The 23,843-nt window shown below is 39.2% G+C and overlaps 5 protein-coding genes across 5 annotated transcripts; 3 read left to right on the top strand and 2 right to left on the bottom strand.

Moving 5' to 3' along the window:
• The first annotated feature begins 521 nt into the window (after positions 1–521).
• LOC120775237 (nuclear RNA export factor 1) lies at positions 522–17,601 on the top strand. The gene is made up of 11 exons (XM_040105316.1): positions 522–801; positions 859–1,052; positions 1,120–1,218; positions 13,101–13,622; positions 13,692–13,801; positions 15,603–15,639; positions 15,711–15,943; positions 16,011–16,182; positions 16,245–16,529; positions 16,586–16,701; positions 16,766–17,601. The coding sequence occupies exons 1-11, from the start codon at positions 726–728 to the stop codon at positions 16,863–16,865; spliced, it is 1,944 nt and encodes a 647-aa protein (XP_039961250.1). The 5' UTR covers positions 522–725; the 3' UTR covers positions 16,866–17,601.
• Positions 3,293–5,999, top strand: LOC120775238 (putative sodium-dependent multivitamin transporter). Its single transcript, XM_040105317.1, has one exon. The coding sequence runs from the start codon at positions 3,958–3,960 to the stop codon at positions 5,884–5,886; it is 1,929 nt and encodes a 642-aa protein (XP_039961251.1). The 5' UTR covers positions 3,293–3,957; the 3' UTR covers positions 5,887–5,999.
• On the bottom strand, positions 6,310–10,275 carry LOC120775241. The gene is made up of 2 exons (XM_040105321.1): positions 9,884–10,275; positions 6,310–8,277 (listed from the first exon to the last, which is right to left on the bottom strand). Exons 1-2 carry the CDS (start codon positions 9,950–9,952, stop codon positions 8,104–8,106), a joined length of 243 nt encoding a protein of 80 aa, XP_039961255.1. The 5' UTR covers positions 9,953–10,275; the 3' UTR covers positions 6,310–8,103.
• A 142-nt stretch (positions 17,602–17,743) lies between the features above and the next one.
• On the top strand, positions 17,744–18,783 carry LOC120775240 (NADH dehydrogenase [ubiquinone] 1 alpha subcomplex subunit 13). The gene is made up of 5 exons (XM_040105320.1): positions 17,744–17,821; positions 17,881–18,000; positions 18,069–18,289; positions 18,343–18,567; positions 18,628–18,783. The coding sequence occupies exons 2-4, from the start codon at positions 17,898–17,900 to the stop codon at positions 18,478–18,480; spliced, it is 462 nt and encodes a 153-aa protein (XP_039961254.1). The 5' UTR covers positions 17,744–17,821; positions 17,881–17,897; the 3' UTR covers positions 18,481–18,567; positions 18,628–18,783.
• Positions 18,578–20,006, bottom strand: LOC120775239 (zinc finger protein 225). The gene has a single exon (XM_040105319.1). It carries the CDS (start codon positions 19,878–19,880, stop codon positions 18,879–18,881), a length of 1,002 nt encoding a protein of 333 aa, XP_039961253.1. The 5' UTR covers positions 19,881–20,006; the 3' UTR covers positions 18,578–18,878.
• Between the last annotated feature and the right edge of the window lie 3,837 nt (positions 20,007–23,843).

Genomic DNA, 23,843 nt, shown 5'->3' on the forward strand with positions numbered 1-23,843 from the left:
TTGCATGCGGGCCGCAAGGTTGTTTTACACTGCGAAAAATCGGGCTAACTTATAATCATTGTTTGCAAACAGAAGTCAATCACATTAACTAGAGTACTAATGTATTGTTCTTAAACTAACACTTATGTAAAAAAATATATATGGGAATTTATATACCTAACACATTTAATAGAAATAAGAATTACATACAATAAATCGAACATTTTCTTTTTTACGTTTATGAATGCCAAAATACGTAGTATACCCGCAAAACAGCATAAATACCTGTGAAAGTGTATTAATGAAACTGAAAATTGTAAAATATACCAGCAGATGGCGCCACTATTTCCGTGCTGCCAATTACTTCATGACTGCCAATTATTTTCTCGATTTCATTTACATTTCAACAATTCGTTTAAACTAATTATTATTTTCTTGACACGTTTTATTTGCCTATCATTTCCCATTAAAGAAACGAGCAATTGCATGCTAACGAACTGTGTCTTAATAATTCTTATTTGAACGTGCGAATTAGATATGTGGCAATACCCACACTTGTCAAATAATTTCACAAAACCGAAGGAGTTGGAAACGAACAGAATAAAAATCTTCATTTTGCGATTTGTATAATTGTTTCCGAAAAATTTGTGCATATTTTTCATAACGAAGTTGATTAAAATTTCGCAATTTATAAGAGTTTAACATTTAATACATTGTTGAGAAATAAGAATTGAAAACAAATCGAAATGCCAAAACGTGGTGGTCGTGCTAATATGAACGGACCTAGTGGTTCACGTTTCGTAGCATTTAATGATTTGGACGGTAAGTTTGCGAAATAATGTGCTAAACTTTTTATATCATCTTTACTCCTTTCTCAAGATCGAGATGATCGCGATCGTGACCGTGACCGTGAACGTGATAATACACGGAAGGATCGCAATACACGTCGGGTTAGCTTCAAACCATCATTACTGCAATATTCAGGTGGTATTAAAAGGAGAATGGCTGAGATAGCTATACGTTCACACTTAGAAGATGATGAAGATATGGGTGATATGCCAGGAACTTCCAAGGTACGTAATAATTTGAAAAAAAAAGAAAAATGGTGTACTCAAATTTTAAATCCTCTTACTTGGACAGCCGGATAATACACGCCGTAAAGGGTCACCCATACCTAGAAAAAAGTTTGGGAATACAATGCATATATCAAAGTCTCCATTTGGCTGGTATCAAGTTTGGGTAAGTTGAAACAGATTTTTATACAATTAAGGAAAATAAGTTTAGTATTACTGTAGTATTATGTTAATAATGACTTAGATCCATTTTTCTCCATTTTTCTTGCCTACACTAAAAATATAATTAATAAAACATAGGCTGTAAAGTTTGAACTACTTTTATTATTATACTGTTTATTATATACATATATATTACTATATATAAACAAGAACTGAAACAGAGTTCCTTTCTTTGTTCGAAATAGTTAAAGAGAGAAATTTAAGTTTGGCATAAAGCTATTTTTTAGTATTATGGGTGTCGGAGGAAGTAGAGTTGGTCTGATAAATAGCATAACCTGGCGACCATTCACATCTCGACTACATCTCAGAACTCCCACAGCCACCAGAGGAAGTTTCCATAACATTGTACGCTGATGATTGGACGATATTGACGTCGGGCAATAAAATTGATGGCATGTGTTCAAGGGTAAACGGCTATTTCTCCGACCTTCCTCGCTTCTTCTCTGCACGGAACTTAACACTCTCCCCCACCAAATCCACAGCGACTATATTTACAAACTGGACGAAAAAGTACAGACTTGACCGTACAATTGGCGTCGACGGCGACAAGATTCCGACTGTCACTTCCCTAAGTTTTTGGGTGTAACTTTTGGTAGAGTATGCTCCTTCACTCTTCATACGACCGCGATTATCGCCGAGGTACAGAGCCACAACAGGACATGGGGAAAGGACAAAGAAACGTTGTTGGCAACTTACAAGGCAATTGGCTGGCCGGTCCTCAACTACGCCGCACTAATATGGTCGCATGGATGCAGTGGAACGCAGATGAAGCTTCAGACTTGTCAGAACACTGCACTCCGGACTACGACAGGATGCCTCCTGATGTCTCCCATTGAACACCTACATAGTGAGAGGCTTATGCTCCCAGTTAAGGAGCATAATGAACTCCTTTCCAGACAGTTCCTGCTGGAATGTTTTCGCAGAAATCAACCCTGCAGCCACCTGCTTGGAAAGGAACGGCTTCCTGGGAACATCAAGAGGTCTTTCCTCAATTACGTCGACTACACCGAACAATACGCCGACCGGACTTCGGACGCAACTTACTTCCGACAAGCACTGACCGACTCCATTCCTGTGAATGACGTTCTTGGAGCCAAATCACCACCCGTTGCAGACAAAATGCTCGAATTTCCGCAAGAAACAAGAGTGAATCTTGCGCAGCTTCGTTCTGAATATTATAGAAGGTTAAACTCCTATTTGTCAAGAATAGACCCCGTTATATCCAACATATATCTTGCGTGCAATGAGTCTCCGCATGACACTGGCCACCTATTTGCATGCCCCGCCAACCCCACTCATCTGACACCCTTTTACCTTTGGTCCGGTCCCGTCGAAACAGCACGTTTCTTGGGCCTCCCGTTAGATGACGACGACGACAACTTAGATAATCCTTACCATTCTAACGGGGATTGAATAACCGTTAAAAAACAACAGAATAAGTATGAAACCTGGAAACCCCACTAACATAACGGATCTTATCGTCCCATAACTCGCCCTTCCCCAGTAGTAGACATTTGAGACTTTATTACTCCCGACCTGCACTCACTATCTGAACCTAGCAGACCTTCAACATAGCTTCCGTAATGGGTACAGCACCGCCACAACACTTAACGTCACGTCCAGATAATACGCCCTGTCACTCATCTATCGCCCTACTCTCTATGGCTCTAACTATAGTTTGCTACCCTAACAGGGATTACCGCAACAACAGCCAACGCTTCGAAACTCTGTCTCGCAAAGATTCCCTCCCTGAGAAAAAAAGTACGAAACAAATATAAAGCTGCATGTATAAATAGAAGCAAAAGTTACTATCGGAACAACAAGTAAACAACAGATACACACACCACCGGTTTATAGAACAATCCAAAAGCAAACACAAATGTATAAATTCAATAAGAACAGCGTACGTGTACCAGACCAATAAGTAAAAAATTTTAATTATATTTATACAAAGGTTAAAATAAACACGTATGTAGATGTGCTAGCAAATATCGAACACAGTATTTGCATCTGCTGGATTGCTAATGAACGGCGGTATCATTGGCGCAGCAGCCATTGCATATTTCTGTCTGATCTAGCCTCTGCCACCGGCTACAGTGGCCATTAAATCGCCTTGTATTCGCAACAATGTAAATATGAATTTCTTGGCGAGCACAGGTGCTCGATACTATGAGAGCAAATTCCGTATTCCCACAGTACTTTTGCCAGCAGCCTACACAGCGATAGCGCGGAAGTTTATAAAACTTTTCAACTAAAAATAGTACTGAATCAGTTGCGTCCAGAAAATTTAGCCTCATCAAAAATTTTCAAAAAGTTAGTATTCTTAGCGTGGAACTCTATCAGTATCAGTCAAGAACTTTTACTAAAATTGTGCAAACATCACTTGAAACAGCACAATTATAGTTATCAAGTGTAGATAAAATATCGACAGTCGGGCAGCTAATAAAGATTATTTTAACGAGGTGAAAATCTCCGGAAACCGTGATATTAGCTTTTGAAACATTTAAGGTATTAAATCAGTACCTTGTGTGTTGTATATCCGTACTGTAGTGCCGGTGAGAGACTCCCGCTTGAAGAACAAGTGTGGTAAGGAGAGCAAACTGCACGTTTTTCCAGTTATAAAAATATAGTTTTTAATGCGAATAGTAGACTTTTCCCGTTGCACTTAACCACATCTAATAAAATGGCTACTTTCGGTGCCCTCGACTATGGAATTGTTGTACTTGTGCTGATCGTATCAGCCGGTATCGGTGTATATTATCGTGTGACGGGCGGGAAGCAGAATACTACTAAGGAGTACCTGCTTGCTGGACGCCAGATGTCAATTCTGCCTGTAGCATTTAGCCTTATGACTAGCTTTATGTCCGCCGTCACTCTGCTGGGTGTATCGATGGAAAACTATCAGTACGGTACTATGTTTGTGCTCATCAATATCTCGTACGTCTTGTCCACACCGGCAGCTGCCTACCTCATTCTGCCAGTTTTCTTTCGACTGAAAACTGCATCCGTCTACGAATATTTGGAATTGCGATTTGGCTATGCCACCCGACTGTGCGCCTCTCTTGCCTATACTGTTCAAATGACACTCTACATGGGCATTGTATTGTATGCACCAGCACTAGCGCTTGAAGCCGTAACAGGTCTGAATCAAAACTTCTCAATAATTCTGGTGGGCGTAGTGTGTACCTTTTATGCCACATTGGGTGGAATGAAGGCAGTGCTTATCACAGATATTTTCCAGTCGCTGCTCATGTTTGTATCCGTGTTTAGTGTGATAATTTTCGCCACCATCAAAGCGGGAAGCTGGGGTGAGATCTGGCGTGTTGCAAATGAAGGTGGTCGCATCAATTTTTCGGATTTCCGTATTGATCCAACAGTTCGCCATACCTTTTGGACACAAATGATTGGTGGCATAAGCACATACTTATCCGTGTATGGCGTCAATCAGACGCAGGTCCAACGGTTGCTGTCAGTGCGCAATCTAAAAGCATCGCAAGCTTCTTTATGGTGGAACTTACCAATTTTGATGCTACTGAGTTGTAGTACCTGTTTCTCTGGACTCTGTATGTACTATTATTATAAAGACTGTGATCCTTTATTGCAAGGTCGTATTTCCTCACGGGATCAACTGATGCCACTTTTCGTCGTGGATACAATGTCAGACATACCCGGATTGTCGGGCCTATTTGTTGCGGGTATATTTTGCGCAAGTTTGTCAACAATTTCATCTGCTATCTCATCTTTGGCTGCCGTGACTGTCGAGGATTACATAAAACCATTGCTACTGTGGAAAACCAAACAAACTCTAAGTGATTCCAGAAGCACATGGTTTTCAAAAATTTTCAATCTGATTTATGGTGCGGGATGTATCGGTCTGGCATTCCTAGCAGGTTCGCTAACTGGTGTTCTACAGGCTGCACTTTCCATTTTTGGAATTGTCGGCGGTCCATTGTTGGGTCTATTCACGCTCGGCATGTACTGCACATCTGTTAATCAAAAGGGGGCAATAACGGCTCTCCTCACCAGCTTGGCATTTTGCTTTTGGATTGGTTTTGGTCAACCCAGACCTGCGCCGGCAAGCTTGGAATTCTCTACCGAAGGCTGTCCGGCGACGCCACCAACATCGTACGTCAGCGACATCTTCACACAACAACTGTCAACGGTGGAAGCAGCGGAGCCACATTATTTCTATCTCTATCGAATCTCATATATGTGGTATGCGACAATTGGCTTTCTCGTCACGTTCTTCATGGGCTTGGTATGCTCCTGGCTGTACGCCAAGCTGGGCTGGGATTCGAATGCACACATCTACACCGACAGCGCGTGTACGACAATCAAATATGACCTCTTTGTCCCCCCAATAGCGAGACGGTTGCGCAATCGACAAGTGCCCGTGGTGGTGGTGACAGGAACGAGCTCTGAAATCGGAGGCGAGTCTTCAACACCCAGCAACTTAGAAGATGAGACACCAACACCACAAATTGACACACATGTAACCGATCTTAGCATGCAGAACCTCGAGGAAAGTAAAAACAGTGGGAAAATACCGAACAGCAGTGGAGATATAGTTTTGCAAAATGGCAACAAGCAACATGTAGCCGCCATATCTTGAAATAAACTACTGCAATTTATTTGTTTTCATTAGTATTGAAGATGTGTACGCAATTTTAAACAAAGTTTTGATTTCAATTTGTTTCAATAAATCAATCCTATTGTTTTAGCCAATTGATTTGTTTACTTATTTATGCCAATAACGTGTCTATATGTAAATGCGATTATGTTGATGAGTTAAGGTAATCGTCCGACACATTTGAGCTGTGCTTAGATTGTAGTTTAATAAACAGTGGTACTCATAGAAGATGGTATAATAAAAAAAAATTAAAAGTATTTGTAAATCTTTAATAGTTTTGTGAAATGAGTTCTGCGTCCCAATGAATTTTTAGATGACAATAACCCTACTTTCTAGCCATTTTTATCTTATCTATGCGAGCTTTAATTGCTTCCAATTATATTCGAAATAAAATGTACGCAGGAATTTATTTTATTTGTGTACTCGGCCATTTGATAGCAGCTTTTGTAGAGTACTTTATTCCGATAAAGATTACAAGGCATTTGGAAGAGATAATTCTAACTAAACTAATATTTATAAGCTGACACAGTTAATGCGTTTGAACCTTGGCCTTCGCTGTTATGGTACAATCAGCAGATCATTTTTATTATCTATATAAATGGATTAACATAAAACAATTATCAAACGCAAATATTGATTTTAGACAACCCAAACCCATCCCTCTTCGTTTAGTAATGGCAATGCGCATTACATTCCGTTATCAGCAACACACTTCAAGCAGCAGTCGGTTTAATACCGTTCGCCAACATGCATACCTAGGCACTAAAAAGACAACATTTTCCCCAAACATAAACAAACAAAAATTTCTTGATCCCCATCAGTAGTGGCGCGCATTGAGTCCGTAGTGTTTGTTGGCCTGCATTTCGTAAGCATTGCGCTCCTTATCCATTTGCCAATTGGCTAGCAGTTTGTCGAGTTCTGTATAGGTCAGCGTCTTGCCTTGCCGCCGCTGCTCTGCGCTTGTCGTATCCGCTGTGCTCTTGTTATTTATCACCTTCGGTCTGTCGTTTGTAGCAAGCTTCGCGCTGTCTGGTTGATTGGTTGGCACAGCGGTGACGGCGTCGATGAATTTGGTGACCTCGGCCACACCGGGTTCGCCCAATTCATTGGACTGTGCGATGCGCATTATGTAGCTGGGCGTTGGGGTGGGCGCTGCCGGTGTCTCCTCGGCGTACTCGTAATCGATGCCCATGATCTGTGCGTAGTGTGGCAGCACGAAGCCTTGGGCAAAACTGCTAATCGCCACCACGGCAGCCACTATCGAGATCAAGACCTGCGCCATATGTCACGCGCGCACCAACAACAAAATCAACAACACGAATAATTTGTAGCAAAAGCGCGACAAGCGTTGGAAAACAACTCGCTCAATCAATACACGTTGCGGTGCAAATTTGAATTTAAATTTATTTTTTATTGAATTAAATTAAAAGTTGAATAATATAAGAACTGTTGTGCGCGTTGTATTCTGATTCTGAGAGGGATGTTGTTGTCGCGACGGGTATTTGAACTAAACTGATTGACGATTATACGAACGCTTACTAAAGCGGCGCGCATCGGCTGATTAGAACTGGATGGGCAGCTGCGACGCGCGTTTCAAGGGCGGTGCAGGGCAGGCAGCAGGCTCGCAATGTTGATCTTGACTGCTGAGCCAGCTAATAATAAGAATGAACTGTGTTTTCTTTTTCTCGCTCAACGCTTTTACGCTGCACTTAATAATGCACTGTCCGATTAATTATGTAAATGCGTTTCAACTTTCGGCGGCGAAAGCTTACGCTCACTCCACATTCCTCAGTTAATTACTTGCTTTCGGGTGATTACCAATAAGTTTGAGATTTAGGGAAATATGACTCGTACTGGAATCTAGAATTATTATCTAGAATTTGTGGTATACAATGTCAAGAATTTTCCAATTTTATCGAAAACTACTTTTTATTGCACGCATTAAAAAATCTATTTACAATGAGCTCGTCTTCTACAATATTTTTCATGGTATGGTGGATATTTAATTGTACTGTGTACTTTCTTCAACTGGGTTCGCTCCAACTCTGCGCTTATATACGTATATGTACATATGTATGTATATATGTCTGTAGGTATACATGTGTTACTTAATTGTGTATAAATTAATACTAAATGCTTTTATTATTTGGTCGTTATTCACTCGTTTCCTGCAGCCGCTCATAGTAGCGTTATCAGCATTCATTCCTCCGAGGTCGTCACAGTCTCTGTGACTTTTGTTGTCTTTATAATAGTTGTGGTCGTTGTCTCGGAGCTCATGCCTTCTGTGTCGGCCGGCACAACTAACGTGCTCGTAAACACTCCAGCCGAAGTACTATCGTTCGTTGGCTGCGCAACAATTGTCGACGTTGTGCTCTGAAATGAACGAAATTTAATAAATAAATTCTTTTGTCAATACATATGTACTTATGTATGTATGTATATTATATCGAAGGTGCGCATATGCATGTACATAAATGTGTAAACAAGCTGTGTATAGCATGTACTACATTATAAATGTCTAAAATGTCTAATGCGCTTAATCTAAGTTGTATGCTGAAAAGTGTGCTGCTTTGTGCTAAAATTGGCAGCAAGCTTCGCGAATTGTTTGATGTGACTATGTTTAATTTATGATAACAGCGAAGACTCCACCCAATTTAGTCTCTTTTGAAGATAAAGAAAAGTAAGAGCGTGTGCTCTGTATACCAAACTTGCACTTTCAGCGGTTAATGTGGTATTTTACAACACTCAATTGCTGTACAAAAGGGCAAATAAGTCAATTGAAAAAGCAAACCAGTGAAAACGTTAGCTTTGATTGCAGCGTAGCTATAATACCCTTCACAAATTAAAAATATTCTTTACAAGAACTTTGATCGGTTGTTGTTGTAGTGGCAGAATTTTTCCGAGTTGATAGCCCTTGGCCGCATAAAAGTCCGGGTCCGTTCCGATTACGTAGACCCGACTGTCGTGGGAACGGAACTTTGATCGGTCAATTAGTGTGGCAGTTATATGTTATAATTAGCCGATCTGAGGAATTTTCGTATATTATTGCATTGCCTTGGATAATAAGCTGTGCTAAACTTCGTGCGGAAATTTTGTTAAAAAAAGAGCCTTCCATACAAAAACTTGATTCCGAACGTTCAATTTCTTCGGAGACTACATCATTACTTTAGGCAATAAACCCTACCGAATTTCGTGAAGACATCTCCTCAACTGAAAAAGTTTCGTTAAAAGCTCTAGATTCCATTTGTTCGGTTTATATGGCAGATCTATGCTATAGTGGTCCGATGTCTACGGTTCCGACAAATGAGCAGTCTCTTGCGAAAACATCGCGTGCATAATTTCAGAGCATTATCGGAAAAACTGATGGACTAGTTGGCGTATATACAGACGGACATGGCTAAATCGACTCATCTCGCTGATCATAGTTATATATACTTTATAGGGTCTCCGATGTTTCCTGCTGGGTGTTACAAAATTCGTGGCAAATTGATATTCCCTGTTCAGGTGACTTCAAACTATGGAAACAATGAGCCTAGCCAATTACCTATGACACCAATGAATCCCTAATTGCTGGTAGTTAAATTAAGATAAAACTGAATTGTAACTAATTTTAGCCTTGACCTGGTAAACGTTTATATTTGTCAACGCAAACGGAGGTTTTTGGCGTTAACAACTTTACTAGCTCTCTTTGATACGCACCGCAACTACCTCTCTGCCCCACTTCACACCGTTTACTTATGCGCTTAGTGATTAACCGACTCTGACTCATGTTAAGAATATTTCATATGACTAATACTTCATGTATAAGAAAGCTCAAGTATTCTGAATTGCGCTTATACATTTGTAGGCACATGATTTTCGAAACGCACTTCCTTCTAAAACTGCGAAATTCATAGTTTTTTTTTACCATTTTCACAGCACTATGCACGCACTCAACACTCAACAAGTTTCTCATAATTCACTGTCCTTCGTTTCATACCGCATTTTTGGTCTCCGAAGGACTCCAGGAGGTCTGCGAGTCCGGATCCTTTGAACAGCAGCTGCCCATGGTTATTATTATTTACTGTTAATACGTAATGTTTAGTATATTAAGTATGAAATACTGTTTACTCGTATGCGCTTTTTAACTGTCTTTGAAGCACTGAGGATCTTTTTCATCAACGTCGCCGTCTCACAGTTGCACAGCGTATGTCAATTTCACTTTTACTCGCCTCACTTTTCCGAATTTATTGTTGAATAGAGTATGTTATATACGAGTAAGTGACGCGATTGTAGGCGGTGGCATGAGCGTCGTAAGGGGCCGAGCTGCACTCCTTCCTAACTCGGCGCTTGTTTATGTATATGTATGTATGCATGTATGTGGTAAATCTATGCGGTTTTATCGCTAAATAAATGAGTTACGGCCAAACAACTCACACAATGCAACAGCAATGCGTGCACAAAAGCTTACACATTCACATTAAGTAGTCAACCGTTAAATTCAAGCAAAAGTATGCATGCTACATACATACATACATACATAGGTATGTACATACACTCAGGTGTACGCGTTTCAAACGGCCCATGTGATAAATTGACGAATAATATTATTGCCAATAAAAATAAATTTAAAAAGTGTCAACGAATGACCTGCACACTGCCGACCCGCTGGGAGACGCTCTCCGGCTACATACTCCGGAGCACCGTATAACCGTTTTGGCAAGTGTTACGGCCTCGGGTTGAGCGGTGAGCGGTGTCAATGGGCGGCTCTGTGTGTGTGCATGTGGTTGTATATAATACATATATTAACTGAGCTCCTGGTGTCTTATCAGCAACTAGTCAGCTCTCAGCAATGCTGCGTGAGTTCACTAACATATATTATGTAGTTATACTATATTCATAGCTGAGAAATCTTTTTAAAACAAACTAACTGTATTTGTTTTTGTTTTTCTGCCTCTCCTGTTTGGCTTAGTTTGGGCTTATTGGACTGTGGAGGTGTCTAAAGGCAGGAATGTTGATAAAATTCTGGCAGTTTGACTAGACCCAAATACAGTCAGCTATTTTAAATGTTTATTTATTATATTGTGTATTTTTGTAATTATATTTTGAGGTCATTTTTATTTTGTTACTGTTTTGACTTACTTATCGATCGTTATCTCGCCGAGTGTACTTATGATGTATGAGAGTACTTATGAAATATGTATATGTACACATAGTATATCCTAAAGACACGGTGTGTAGGTGGGTGTGTTGTATTTGTCACAGCGCCACAATCAATTCGCAATAAATGTGGTTATCAGTTGCCAAGTTTTCTTTTATATAAAAACCGCTCGTTTGACCAATTTTCACTCCACTTCAGTGAATCATTTTTCAAATAACTTGTTCTCTACCTCCACCGTTCGTGAAGTGTACTCAAGTACAAAAAAAAAAATAGTTTCATATTATAATTTGCTCAAGTGTTTCGAATGGTTTGGCAAATAGATTTCGAAAGTATTTGATACTGGCACATATTTTTCAAATATCGATATTTTTATAAATATGTTTTGTCGAGTTTCGAATATGTTATTTATTTAGCCCTCGAAGTTTAAGTTTAAAACCCGAATACTGTTGGTCCCATCCTTTATTCATTGAAATTTGAGTAATACACTGCGGCTCGTGATATATTGTGCCCTCTCCGGTTATTACAGCATATTGTTTAACCCTTTGCTGGCGTAGGGGGATGAAGTCATGTGTAGAAATTCACGCAAGTGAGGAAAGTTCTCTGCTCGCCATTCAGTTGGGAGTGATCAGAAACGATTATTTTACATATGGCTCATGGCTTCCTGTCCTAGACCAAGTATCCTCTGGGTAGCCAAAAACATCCGTTTGAAAGCTATCTATAGCGAGAAGGCGAATCATCACCTCCACAAAGTTGTGCGCTGGGTTTGAGAACCGCCACGTAAAAAACGCCCGCAATGAAAAAGTTTAAACAGCCTCAGATGAGAGGCCCCCCTTTTAATGACGACTATGACAAAGTGGCTTAGCTAAGCACCTGGGTGTGTTGAAGGTATGTTCTCTCATCGCACTGAATTGCACGACTGCCTAACTCCTTAATTCCCACGACCCCAGACCCGACCGTCTACGGAACGGACCAGGATTTTCTACTCGGCAGAATTCTGCCGCTACAACAACAACATAAATACTTGCTTCCTGCGATAGCGCACATCGTTTTCGGATTAAAAAGTTTTATAAATTGTAAAGTAACATTTTGTGCAAGTATTTAATTGTGAAATATTTTTGCATAATCGTAGGAATTATTTGCTTATCTACTATTGTGGTACATTTGGCTAGACAACTGCCTAAAACTATAAATCAATACATTCTATTAAAAACAACAATAACAAACTAAATTTGACTTCGCTTGAATATTGTCGCTGACATGTCCCCGAAGCGGTCATCTTCAAAGCTACCCTTCGGAAAATCAATGTCCACGAAATCCTCCACAGAATTGCGCGCTGTCGTGTTGGCACCCGGCTCGGTGGTGACTACCGTGGACAGTGTTCCCTGCAAATAGCGAGATGGTCAACTGAGATCCACGCGCCCCCTGCTTTTCGGTCACTCACCTGTTCAGGCGACTTGAGTTCACCTCTCATGTTAAATATGGACCAGTAGTGGCCCGAAACTGAATCGTCGTCCGAATCCTGATTTTTTCTGCAACAGCAGCCACACGGAAATATCCGCCGCATTTTGGACTTTCGCTCTTTATTAGAAACTTAATTCCTCCTTTTGCTGCTTGCAACGTTCCCCTGTAACGGTACTTACATTACCATGCTTTTGGCGATTTTTTTTATCGTTTGAGTGAAATGTGTGTAGCGCGCCGTTGTCTTCGTGAATGTTAACGCGTTGAAGTCGCAGAATTTCTGTGCTGGTGCACCTCATCTAGTTGCTGCCAGCGATTGTCTTATCAGCGCACTTAAAACAGAAATACATTGCCGTGAGCCATAATCTAAAATAAAGATTACCAATCGTTTATCGACATATCACTGATATCGGCAAGTGTTTTCGCAATGTCAAAGCAATGCGCATGATGGGGAAAACAGCTTGTTGCCCTATGCTGCATATTGTGCTGGGCAGTGAACAAAGTTCGGCAGTTGCCGGCGCCACGTAGTCTATAAGCGCCAACTACTTACTTCGCGTCTGATTGGTTTAAATAACTGTTCTTCTTTTTCCACTTTCAGATAAACAATGGGCAACGGTATGCCAAGGAGGAACTTGTGAGCGTACTGCAGCGCGCCATACAGCCGGAGCAGCTGATACCGCTCTACTGGCGCAGCGAAAAGAACAACATCTCATTCTATGTGGATGATCATAGAGTCGCTGAGCGTTTGGATGGACTCGAGCGCGCTGTGCAAATGCCCGATGGCTTCAGACCGTATTTACGCGTACGTGCCTCCTGTCCTCAGACGCCTATCAATGACCAGTTAAAGACCCGCATGCAATTGGTCATGGCAAAACGATACAATGCTCAGACCAAAGCGCTAGATATGTCCAGCTTCCATACAGATCCGGATTTTCGAGGCATATTTTGCGGAATCTTTCGCTCACATGTCATGTCGGCAGCGATCGAAATAATGGAGAAGAATATACCGGATTTGGTTGCGCTCAATTTGAACAACAACAACATAGCGTCCATGGAGGCATTCAAGAATGCACATACGCGTCTGTCAAACTTGCGCATCCTTCACTTGGCTGATAACAGAGTGAGTGCCTAATGGATTCGTGTTTTCCCCGTATTTCAGATAATTTCAGATTCGAACGCTTACTTGCAGATACCGACCGCAACACATTTGATCGCTCTACGTCATGTACCGCTCATCGAATTGGTATTGAAAAATAATGGACTCTGCGGCCGCTACAAAGACCACGCGCATTACGTCAGGTATACGAGCTATTGATTTTCTAAATTTCGCAACTGGGTGCAACGCATGAAAATGGTTGAAAACCGTAAATGGATGGTAAAGTGTTGCGAAGTTATGGAGGAGCGCACGCGGGGTTGACCGCAACGCTTCTCGGACTGCTGTAACACATTTTAACGGCGGATTGTATAATGCTGGATAAAAGCTAATTATTCAACGGCTGTGCGACTGCTATCCTTGCGGCGCGTCTAAAGAACATGCGCATGCTGGCAAAGCATGCGTCCAGCAATTTCAACTGATATACATAAATGCAAATTATTTTACTTGATTTTCTAATATGTTTTCATGTTTTATGCATTCCAAAAAGTATTGATTTCGACTAGAACGATCGATGTAAAGCGCTGGTGAAGTTTTCAAAGTGCATTGCTATGCAATATTCAGAGAATTTTACTGAAATTTTCACCACATTTAAAGAAATTAACTAATTAATCATAATGTGCTTGGAAAACTTCACCAAGGCTCTGGTTACTTTGTACTTGAGTGGGAGCAAAGCTGAAAAGATACAGCGAAATCCACAGACCGTTTGATAATCAATGTTAAAGCAAATTTAAAGTATAAATATTAGTTTGGAGGAAGTAATTGTGATGCGAAGCAAATATATAACAAATGTTGCCGAGAAGAAGCTAAAACTGTAGCTCGTTTAAAGCTAAGCGACGCTCGGTGTGAAAAAATAGTAAAGAAAAAAGATCTAGAGAAAGAAAAAAGGAAAAAAAATGAAAACAGCACAATGTCTGAGAAGCAATAAACTGTTTAAAAAGTTCTATTCGCGGCTATATAATTTAGCGGTAAATTAATTTGCTGAATTTCCGTGGACACTTCCATGTCAAAATTACATAACTCTACGCTGTAAGTTGGAGTTTATAAACAAATATGAAAATCAAAAATCTGATATAAAAAATTGCGTCTTGCACTTCTAAGTTGCCTCGTTTTAAAGAACGATTACCAGCCTTTGCCCCACTGCCTTTTGACAACCACTACACACTTGTGCATGTGGCAGACGCCATTTATATGATGTGTGCGCGTGCGTACATTGCTGGCGGGCTATTGTAAGTTCTGAGGTCAACGAAGTAGATGGATTTGAAAGCGCTAACAACTCACAAGGAGCCATTATAAATAAACCTAGGTTTCTTTCATGTGCAGCTGTAATGTTGGTGTCGAATTGCTAGGTGTGAGCCTGCAAAAACACCAGCTGCAGCCAAATGCTTGAAACTGAATTAACAAATCTAAATAACTCAATATCATTAAATTATATAAAAAATAAAAAGGAATGTCAATGGGACTCGGCGAAAAATCTCGCGGATTTCATTGCAGAAAGGCGATTGGCCAAGACATGTTTATTGTGGCTCAGTTCTTTGAAAAACAAAAAAAAACAATAAATAGAAAAAAAATATTGCGTAAAAACTTATAAAACATGAAAAAACCAACCCGCAATCCCGACATGAGCGCCGCATAGCTATCGTTTGAGAGTAACAAGGTCGATGGCACTTTTATTTCGACACAGCGTTCATTTTTTATATATTTGCTTTTAGCCAAATTTGTTCACTAAGTCAACGCTCCTTAAACACAGTTCGTTTTTTTCTGTGCCCAAAGAATTCTTTAAGTTTGCTTCCAATATTTCCGTAAATAACGCAAGAAGCTGGTATATTTTGCTACCACTTTTCACCTTTGCTGATTAGTCAACTCAATTGCATGTTGGGAATAACCAATTGTAGTTCTATATGTATTTTGAACCAGTTATACCAACAAAGATATATTCATTCGCAGGGAGATCCAGCGTAAATTTCCAAAGTTGAAGAAATTGGTAATTATAATTCCATGTCTGCTATATATGTTGTTCATGCTTTAATAATACCCTCTGCCCATAACATCTAGGACGGTGAAGAACTGACGCCGATGATTCAGTTCGATGTGGGTGAAGAAGTTGCGGTTCTCCCTCATGCAAAGGCTTCTTTCCTTTGCGACCCAAATGGCACTGAAATTATACGTCAATTCCTGGAACAGTACTTTTTGATATTCGATTCAGATAATCGTCAGCCTTTGCTTGATGCTTACCATGACCAAGCGATGCTCTCACTGGTCGTGCCACCAGCGAGTCAAGTAGGCCGGTATGTCGACAGATATTTGGATGAAAGCAAATAATTCTTTTCAACTCAACGCTCTCTTTTATTTTAGGCTTGAGAAATATTGGCGTTACAATCGTGATTTTCGTCGTCAAAACGCCGACGACAATACAAAGGTGCGCCAGTTACGTTTTGGCCGCCTTGCTGTGGTATCAATGCTCGCCGAGTTGCCTAAAACCAAACATTATCCACGTTCTTTCACCGTAGACCTAACATTGTTTACCGTAAGCAACTGACCTTTCGCTTCTATGCTGCTATGCTAATTTTAATTGTTTTTTTCTTGTAGCCGAAAATGATCGTTTTCACTGTGGCCGGCTTATTCAAAGAAATTGATGAAGTTACTGAAGAATTACGCTATTTCCAGCGACAATACATAATTGTGCCCGCGGGCAGCGGCTTTTGCATCCGAAATGAAATGGTGCTGATCACGGTAGCCGCACAACACCAAGTGCGCTTCTTTAAAAAGAAAATCGAGACCGCTAATACACCCCAATTGAACAATGAAGCCATGACACCTAGTTCGGGCTTATCTACTGGCCTACAGAACCGATTGCATATCAACCAGCCTAGCGTGAGTATATCCGACATTTTGGTTTTTGTTCTTCTTTTAATGTTTTCACTTCGTAGACTTCGGCAGCTGCAACCCTGCAACCGCCACAGGTAGGCATTGATGAGGCAACAAAAATCCAAATGGTGCAATCGTTATGTGCACAAAGTAATATGAACATCGAATGGAGCACGAAGTGAGTTTATATTTGATCATTTCAATGTTATAGAAAGTGCGAAAACTAATTGTAATTTTTACAGATGTTTACAGGAAACCAATTGGGATTACAATCATGCTGCCTTTGTGTTTGACAAACTGCACAAAGAAAATAAAATACCGCCGGAAGCCTTTATTAAGTAAATAATAGCTACTATTAGTTAATAGTCCCACTGCGCTGTATAACCATGCACATGGTAGATTTTTAAGCATTTAAATAATTCTGAATATTGTAATTTACATCTCCATTATATTGCAAATTATAATGCTATGTTGCACGAAAATCAAAATATTAGAAGAAACGCAATTGATTTACACAAAGAAATAAGCTTTGCAAGGAGTATGATTTTATTGTTTTGACTGAGAAAGTATGCAGTTTTTGGTTTTCTTTAAGCTCAATTCGAAGATGTTTGACAATGTTAATATTTTATTAACCGGAATAAAAGGAATATTGTTTCATATATGTATTAAAGTAATTCCTACCTAAATTAAATTTTGTACCTATAAAATAATGTTTTTATAGAAATATCAAGATAATAAAAACAGTAATACTTTTGTGAAAACTTAAAAGAAAACTTATGTAAATAGTTGATAATTTTTGTTCATACATATAGTATTTAAAATCTCGTCATAATTCGGTACATACATACATCAATGAAATACAAGCATACGTAAAAAATAGTGTGATTTGGTTTTTAGAAGTTTTTATGCTATATATATAGGCATTCCCTTAAAGGCTTGGCTGATTATGAGAGCATGTTCCAAAACCCGTATATGTCAATTCTGCAACTATAATCCTTGGATTATATATTTGAGAGATATTTCAAAGAATTTATGTATATATGTATGTGCATTCGTATAAATAAATTCAGTAAAAATATTTTGTATGATATTTCTAATTGTAATCTTTAAAATTATTTAAAAATAAAAAGTAATTTAAACGCAACATCCTAATAACTTTATATGCATTTCCGGCAAACAGCTGATGTTTCTGTAAATGACAGTTCAGTTAGGTTGGCATTTCTGCTGTTATGCAAGCCCAGCCGTCAAAACTGACATTTGGCAATCAGAGAAATTTTCCCACTTCTTTAAGCATAAGCGTACGAAAAAATTAAAATTAATTTATCAAAAAATAATAAGTTTCCATTATAATTAATAGGTAAGGAAGTTAGTAAAATGTCGGCTGCAGCCAGTGCCACTAGAAAGCAGGATATGCCCCCACCGGGTGGCTATAAGAAAATTCCATATCTGCGAGTTCCAGCCAAGAGTTATTTCACAGGTGAGTACCAAGAAACCTACGTAACACATCAATTGTTGTTATTCTATTAATTTGTTTTGATAATGCAGGCTTTCAAATGCTGGCCGGGTACGCGGTTGTTACAGCCGCAGGAATGTATGTGTACTATTTGACTGCCAAGCAAATTCATCGTGAAGAGATAGAAAATCGTTCTGCCCAGAATGTCATATATCCCTTGCTTATAGCAGAACGTGATCGTGAATTTCTGAAGCAACTGCGCCGTAATCGCGACGAAGAAGCCAAATTAATGGCAAATGTGCCCGGTTGGGAGGTAAGATATTGTAAAAATTTTATCACTTCAATTCTAAACGTATACTTTTTCAGGTTGGTACTTGGTATGGTGAGCCCGTCTACAAGACCCTTCCTAAAGACACTCTTGTTACCCCCCTATTCAAGGAATTCTATGCTCATACCGATTATAAATCCTACGCCAAGCGCGCCCATCTGAAATTGTGGTCTTAAGCACTTTTTCACTCTTTATTTTTAACGCCATTCGGTAAAAATCGAAATAAATCTTCGCAATTGGAATGGATTAGCCAATAAATAAAAGTAAATCAGCTTTATTTTAATATGGATTTCTTTATTAATTCAAAAATTTACGTGTCATAGAATTAAAAAAAAGTTATTCAAGAACGGAGGACGCATTTCAAGTCTAAAGCTGGTACTGTCCGTCGAATGTTACCTCCAGATATATTCAACGGTTTAAATGGCATATTTACAAAGTATCATCTAGCAAATGAAATAAACAAGTTACAAATAACATAAGGTACGGAAAAAACTTATTAATTCGTAGATCTAAATAGCGTAGCTTTGACATTATTTTTGTGAGATTATGCGTAAATGCAAATCACATGCAGTTGTTACTTCATGTCCCGTCGTCGTTTAATTGTACCATCACAAGTTGGAAGATGCCTTTGCAAGAAACCCTCAAAGACAAATTTGCGCCCACAACGTTCGCAATGAAAATCACGCTTCTCTCCTAACATTTGTTTGTGCTGTTTTAATTGTTCCGCATTGGAATACTTCTCACGGCACTCATCACAGGCGTAACGCCGTTTTACTTGGCCTTCTTCGAACACCACCGTAAAGTTTTGTGAACAAAATGAGCACGTGAACTCTTTAACCACTATCTTTTTCCCTCCATGCTGATCAGCTAAAGCCTGAGCTTCCGCGTCTAGTTTATCTTGTTGTTTATGGCTCTCCATATGCGCTTTCCATTTACCCTCGTCAATAAATTTTCTATAACACCGAGTACATCGTCTTGGGCCTTCACCTGTGTGTCGCATCATATGCTCTTTTAAATACGAAACTGAATTGAATACCTTATTGCAAATTTCACATTTTCTTTGTTCTGGCGGAACCTCTTCACGCTGCTTCATGCAAGCGCGCATATGTAGTTTTAATGATCCTGCAGCACTGTAGCAATTGCCACAATTTGGGCAATAAAAAGTCTTAGAACGGTTTCCCATCGAATCAGTTGGGCTAAGGCTGGCATCACCATCACCACCACTTTCGGTTCCCGTCTCTTCGGGAATTGGCGATGAAGGTACGATATGTAAAATGGTATGTGTGCCATCGTTTTCTTCCACGGTCTCCACCTCTTCGACAGAATGATTGTCGACTAGTTGTTGAATGGTCACAGCACGTCCATGTTCATCAATTATCACTTCTTGTGTGCTTACAATCGTTTCATGTGTTCCAGACAATGATTCAACCGCAGATTCAGATTCTTCCGCCGATGTAAATGTAGCATATGCATATTGCGCACCATCTGGAGCATTGGGATCATGAATCAGTACCGGAACCACTTCCTCTTTAACCGTTGAAGTCAGTGTTGTGAATTTGGCTCGCTTTGGGTTCATATTGCAAAAAAAAATTAATAGAGTTTCAACGTTTCGCGTCTTTTCGCTGCAGTTAGTCAACACTTTTTCACCGAGTTGATTTTTTTCCCGAACCTTTTGCACTACCGAAGGTATTTGACACGAAAATTCGATTGTGGCAACATTCAGTCAAAATGGTGGACAGACTTGCCAAAGTGCTGAGTTGATTTCAGCAAAAGTTGGCAGCATTGTGCTGAGCAGGGTTGCATGTGTGTGTTTCTTGCTTAGCGCTAACAGGGTTACCTATAACATTTCTTATAGAAAACGCAAACCCCGCTCTAGTACACTGCATTTTTAAATTTGAATTACACTTTTTTTCAAATTAAAAAAAAAAGAAATGTGATTTATTTACATTTATTAATGTCATTTATCTATATTACCATCTTTATCGTTTATTTCTTATTGTAGTAAGTTAAACTATGCATATGGTATAGTTATAACAATAATTCTTTGTTCATGGTATACATACTCACATATACATACATATGCATTTTTCCTTTTAACCTTTATGTGCTCGGGATTGTAAACTTACGTTGGCGGTCGGAAGTCTACATTTGTAGCAATTATGTATTTGTATGGAAAACTATGTCAACATATGAACAAAAACACTGGAACGAAGAGTTTTATACTTGTATGCATATTTATTATGTAATATATGATTTTTAGATACATAGTTAAGTTGAAAATATTTAAATATCATTCATCGTACAACATTTGCCTAAAGTATATGTTGTAGCATGTGTGTCACATACAGGTTTTTTACACCAACTGCAAATCTTGCGTGTGGTTTTACGCTTTCCAGCTTCACATTTTTGACAACGAACAGGGTGCATAGGTTGAAAGTCGTTAGAAATATCAGGCAAGTGGTTCGCAATAGTGCCGGAAACAGGAGAACTACCGAGTGCCATTTCAATAGCCAGGCGTGTTGGAGCATGGCCTACTACCCTTGGATTTTGAGAGCGCTGCTCAATTGCTGGCATAAAAAGCTGTTTTGCAAGGCATCGCAGGAACTTTCGTCGTTTGTCTGTTTGTTGGATATGGTCGTTGTTTTCCGAATATATAATGAATCCGGCTAGAGCGCTTATATCTAGCATGTTAAAAAACATTGCTAAAGGCCAACGCAAAGTTTTCCGTTTAGTGGAATATGCAGAAAGCATTTTGTCCATTGCATCGACGCCCCCTTTGGTAGCGTTGTAGTCAAGGATATACTGTGGCTTGTTTTTCTTCTCAGGTACAATAGCATTTGTCAAGGGCGTACTGGAAAGTAGTATAACAGCTTTTCCCTTTTTTGGCACGTAAGATACCAACGCAAATTTTGATTCGAGAAAGCCAAAAATTGTTGACTGTTCTGCTCGTTTGCGGTCTGCTTTCATTTCATTTGGCACAAATGTTTTGTTTTGACGAACAGTACCAAGAAGGGAGAGCCCTTTCAACAGCAAATGCCTAGACAGATTCAATGAAGTAAAAAAGTTATCACAGATTATGGTTCTTCCGGTGTTTTGCCAAGGGTAAACCAGTCTTTGCACGACATTCTCTCCTACATTAGTTGCACGACTAGAATTCGATTCCTTTCCTGTGTAAATATCGCAGTTGAGAGGATAGAAAGACTTTGCATCGCATGCGAACCAGACTTTTATGCCATATTTTGCAGGTTTTGATGGTATGTACTGCGTGAATCTAGTTCTTCCGCGATATGCAAATAGTTGTTCGTCAACTGTTATCTCTCCTGATGGTTGATAGTAGCGGCGAAGATTGTTGTTCATTAGAGCCCATAATGCAGAAATTGGAGCAGCTTTATCGTTTGCTAGTCGAGCAACTCTAGTACGCTCATTATCAAACCGAATGAACCGCAAAATTTCCTTCAACCGAGATTTCGGCATTACAGCACGGTAGTAACAAACTGCTTCAGTAGTCCACAATACATCAATGTCTTCATCGTTAGACTTATTAACACCTGCCAAAAATAAGAGCCCAATGAATGCTCTCAATTCAACAATTGTCACTTTATTCCAAATTCTCTTATTTCCGTTGAGGTTTTGTTCATTCCAATTTTGAAACGTTTTTTCGGCTTTCGCGTTAGTATCAATTAGAACTTGTTCGAACATCGATGGGGTGAAAATCAAATCAAATACACTTGACTCGATGAGTCCTTTGGTAGCACGAGATGGGCCAACAGCAGTGCCACGAAACACATTATGAGCACTCAATCGAATTGCTTGATTAGGCAGATTGGAAAGCCAGGTAGTGTTGTCTTTTGAAACCAACGGACCAAGACACTGTTCATCCGCCTCCTCCTCCTCGAAATCCATCTCTTCCTCGTAATCTGCTTCAAACAATACGCCTTCTATCTGCTCATCCGATCGAATATCGTCTTCTTCAAGTATCATTTCGTTTTCAGCATCAGATTCTTCGGGATTTATACCAGATGGTACGTAATCATCATTAGAATCATCAAAATCTAGGCCCTCTTCTGCTTCTTCATCAACCTCACTCAATAGATTCTCAATATGGTTTTGAAGCTCTTCGTACACTAGCCTGTGTTTACAATTTTCTTTTATATCATCCATATCATCGAAAAAGATACACTTACCGTTTAACGACTCGTTTTGGACGGTTTGAGGCATGTTCAGACATATTTATTGTTGTTTTTCGAAATATTTAAAATTATTAGGCACCAAAAAATGCTTGAAAAGCAATGCAACACTAATCACCACAATATGAATATTGAATATAAATCACTGCAAAAACAATTATTGCTACTGCGAAATACGCTAAAAAGTCAGAAACGCAAGCACAGCCTACTTATTCAAAAACCGCATTCAAAAAATTAGAGTTGAGTGGAAGAGTGATGTGAATTTTCATACATTTTATATGGTGTCTACATTTGTAGACTAACCGCCAGGAGATGGTCATTTTGAAAATAGGGGCTGGGGGGTGCTGTAAATTATTTTTTTTACGTGTCAGTGGCCAAATCTGCTAAGAACTGATTTTTAGGAAGCTACTAAAAATTTCGGACCATGCTGTTATGAAAATTTTTTTTTTATTCAACTTTTTCTGCAAAAATGCTACAAATGTAGACTACCGAGCACATAAAGGTTAAACATACATTCAAATGTTTTATAACTTTAATTGAGCAGCAGAAATGCAAGCAATTAATTTAACAGTAAAAATTAAGCAAATTGAATATCAATTAAAAATAGTCATACATTTCATATAAACACCGCTTTCGTAACTGTGCTGTTTGTTATTTAGACATGCATTAAATATACATAAATGTGTATTTGTGCGCACTTTTCTCTTATTTACCTTCTTCCAATGGAAGCATTCCCAGATCCCGCGATTTCACAGCTCTGAATTTCACAAGAAGCAATTGCAGGCATATGGTGAACTTGCAAATATGCACGTGCAGTTACGCGCGTACATACTTACATACTTATGTACGTACTTACTTACATACATATACATACATATGTATGTTTAAAAGATGTGTATGCCGGTATAAATTAAGAATGTATTCTATTTACAACTACTTAATAGATTGTAATAACGTTAAGCTGACTTTCATGAAATTGGAGCAAATATTAACTGGTTTTAACTAGACAATGCGAATACACTAACACATGCATACCTGCGTGTGTATGCGCATTTATGTGCTCATCTAATTAATCATCAATTGTCAAGCGGTTTATTCAAACTGGCGCCGTAATAGTATAAATATATGTACATGCATACATATAGTACATAAGGGATTGGGTTAGTTCCGTGAGGGAAGGACGTGCAAAATTTGTACTATATCACATGTATACGTACATGACTTTGCATTTAGATGAGTATTTCTCACGCTGGTCACATGCATTCAAAGAAAGCCGCGGTTGCTTATACATATGTACATATTCATATGTATGTACATACATATATGTATATATGTATATATTGACAACAGCA

The sequence above is a fragment of the Bactrocera tryoni genome, chromosome 4 (genome assembly GCF_016617805.1).
Source record: "Bactrocera tryoni isolate S06 chromosome 4, CSIRO_BtryS06_freeze2, whole genome shotgun sequence".
NCBI lineage: Eukaryota > Metazoa > Arthropoda > Insecta > Diptera > Tephritidae > Bactrocera > Bactrocera tryoni.

Bases quoted from the DNA above. Each gene is read 5' to 3' on its own strand.
- LOC120775238 (XM_040105317.1), top strand. From the start codon at position 3,958: ATGGCTACTTTCGGTGCCCTCGACTATGGAATTGTTGTACTTGTGCTG.
- LOC120775239 (XM_040105319.1), bottom strand. From the start codon at position 19,880: ATGAACCCAAAGCGAGCCAAATTCACAACACTGACTTCAACGGTTAAA.
- LOC120775240 (XM_040105320.1), top strand. From the start codon at position 17,898: ATGTCGGCTGCAGCCAGTGCCACTAGAAAGCAGGATATGCCCCCACCG. The intron at 18,001-18,068 runs GTGAGTACCAAG...TTGATAATGCAG, and splicing joins AGCCAAGAGTTATTTCACAG to GCTTTCAAATGCTGGCCGGG. The intron at 18,290-18,342 runs GTAAGATATTGT...ATACTTTTTCAG, and splicing joins CAAATGTGCCCGGTTGGGAG to GTTGGTACTTGGTATGGTGA.
- LOC120775237 (XM_040105316.1), top strand. From the start codon at position 726: ATGCCAAAACGTGGTGGTCGTGCTAATATGAACGGACCTAGTGGTTCA. The intron at 802-858 runs GTAAGTTTGCGA...TCCTTTCTCAAG, and splicing joins AGCATTTAATGATTTGGACG to ATCGAGATGATCGCGATCGT. The intron at 16,530-16,585 runs GTGAGTATATCC...TTCACTTCGTAG, and splicing joins TGCATATCAACCAGCCTAGC to ACTTCGGCAGCTGCAACCCT.
- LOC120775241 (XM_040105321.1), bottom strand. From the start codon at position 9,952: ATGGGCAGCTGCTGTTCAAAGGATCCGGACTCGCAGACCTCCTGGAGT. The intron at 8,278-9,883 runs GTATGAAACGAA...CGTTCATTTCAG, and splicing joins CTTCGGAGACCAAAAATGCG to AGCACAACGTCGACAATTGT.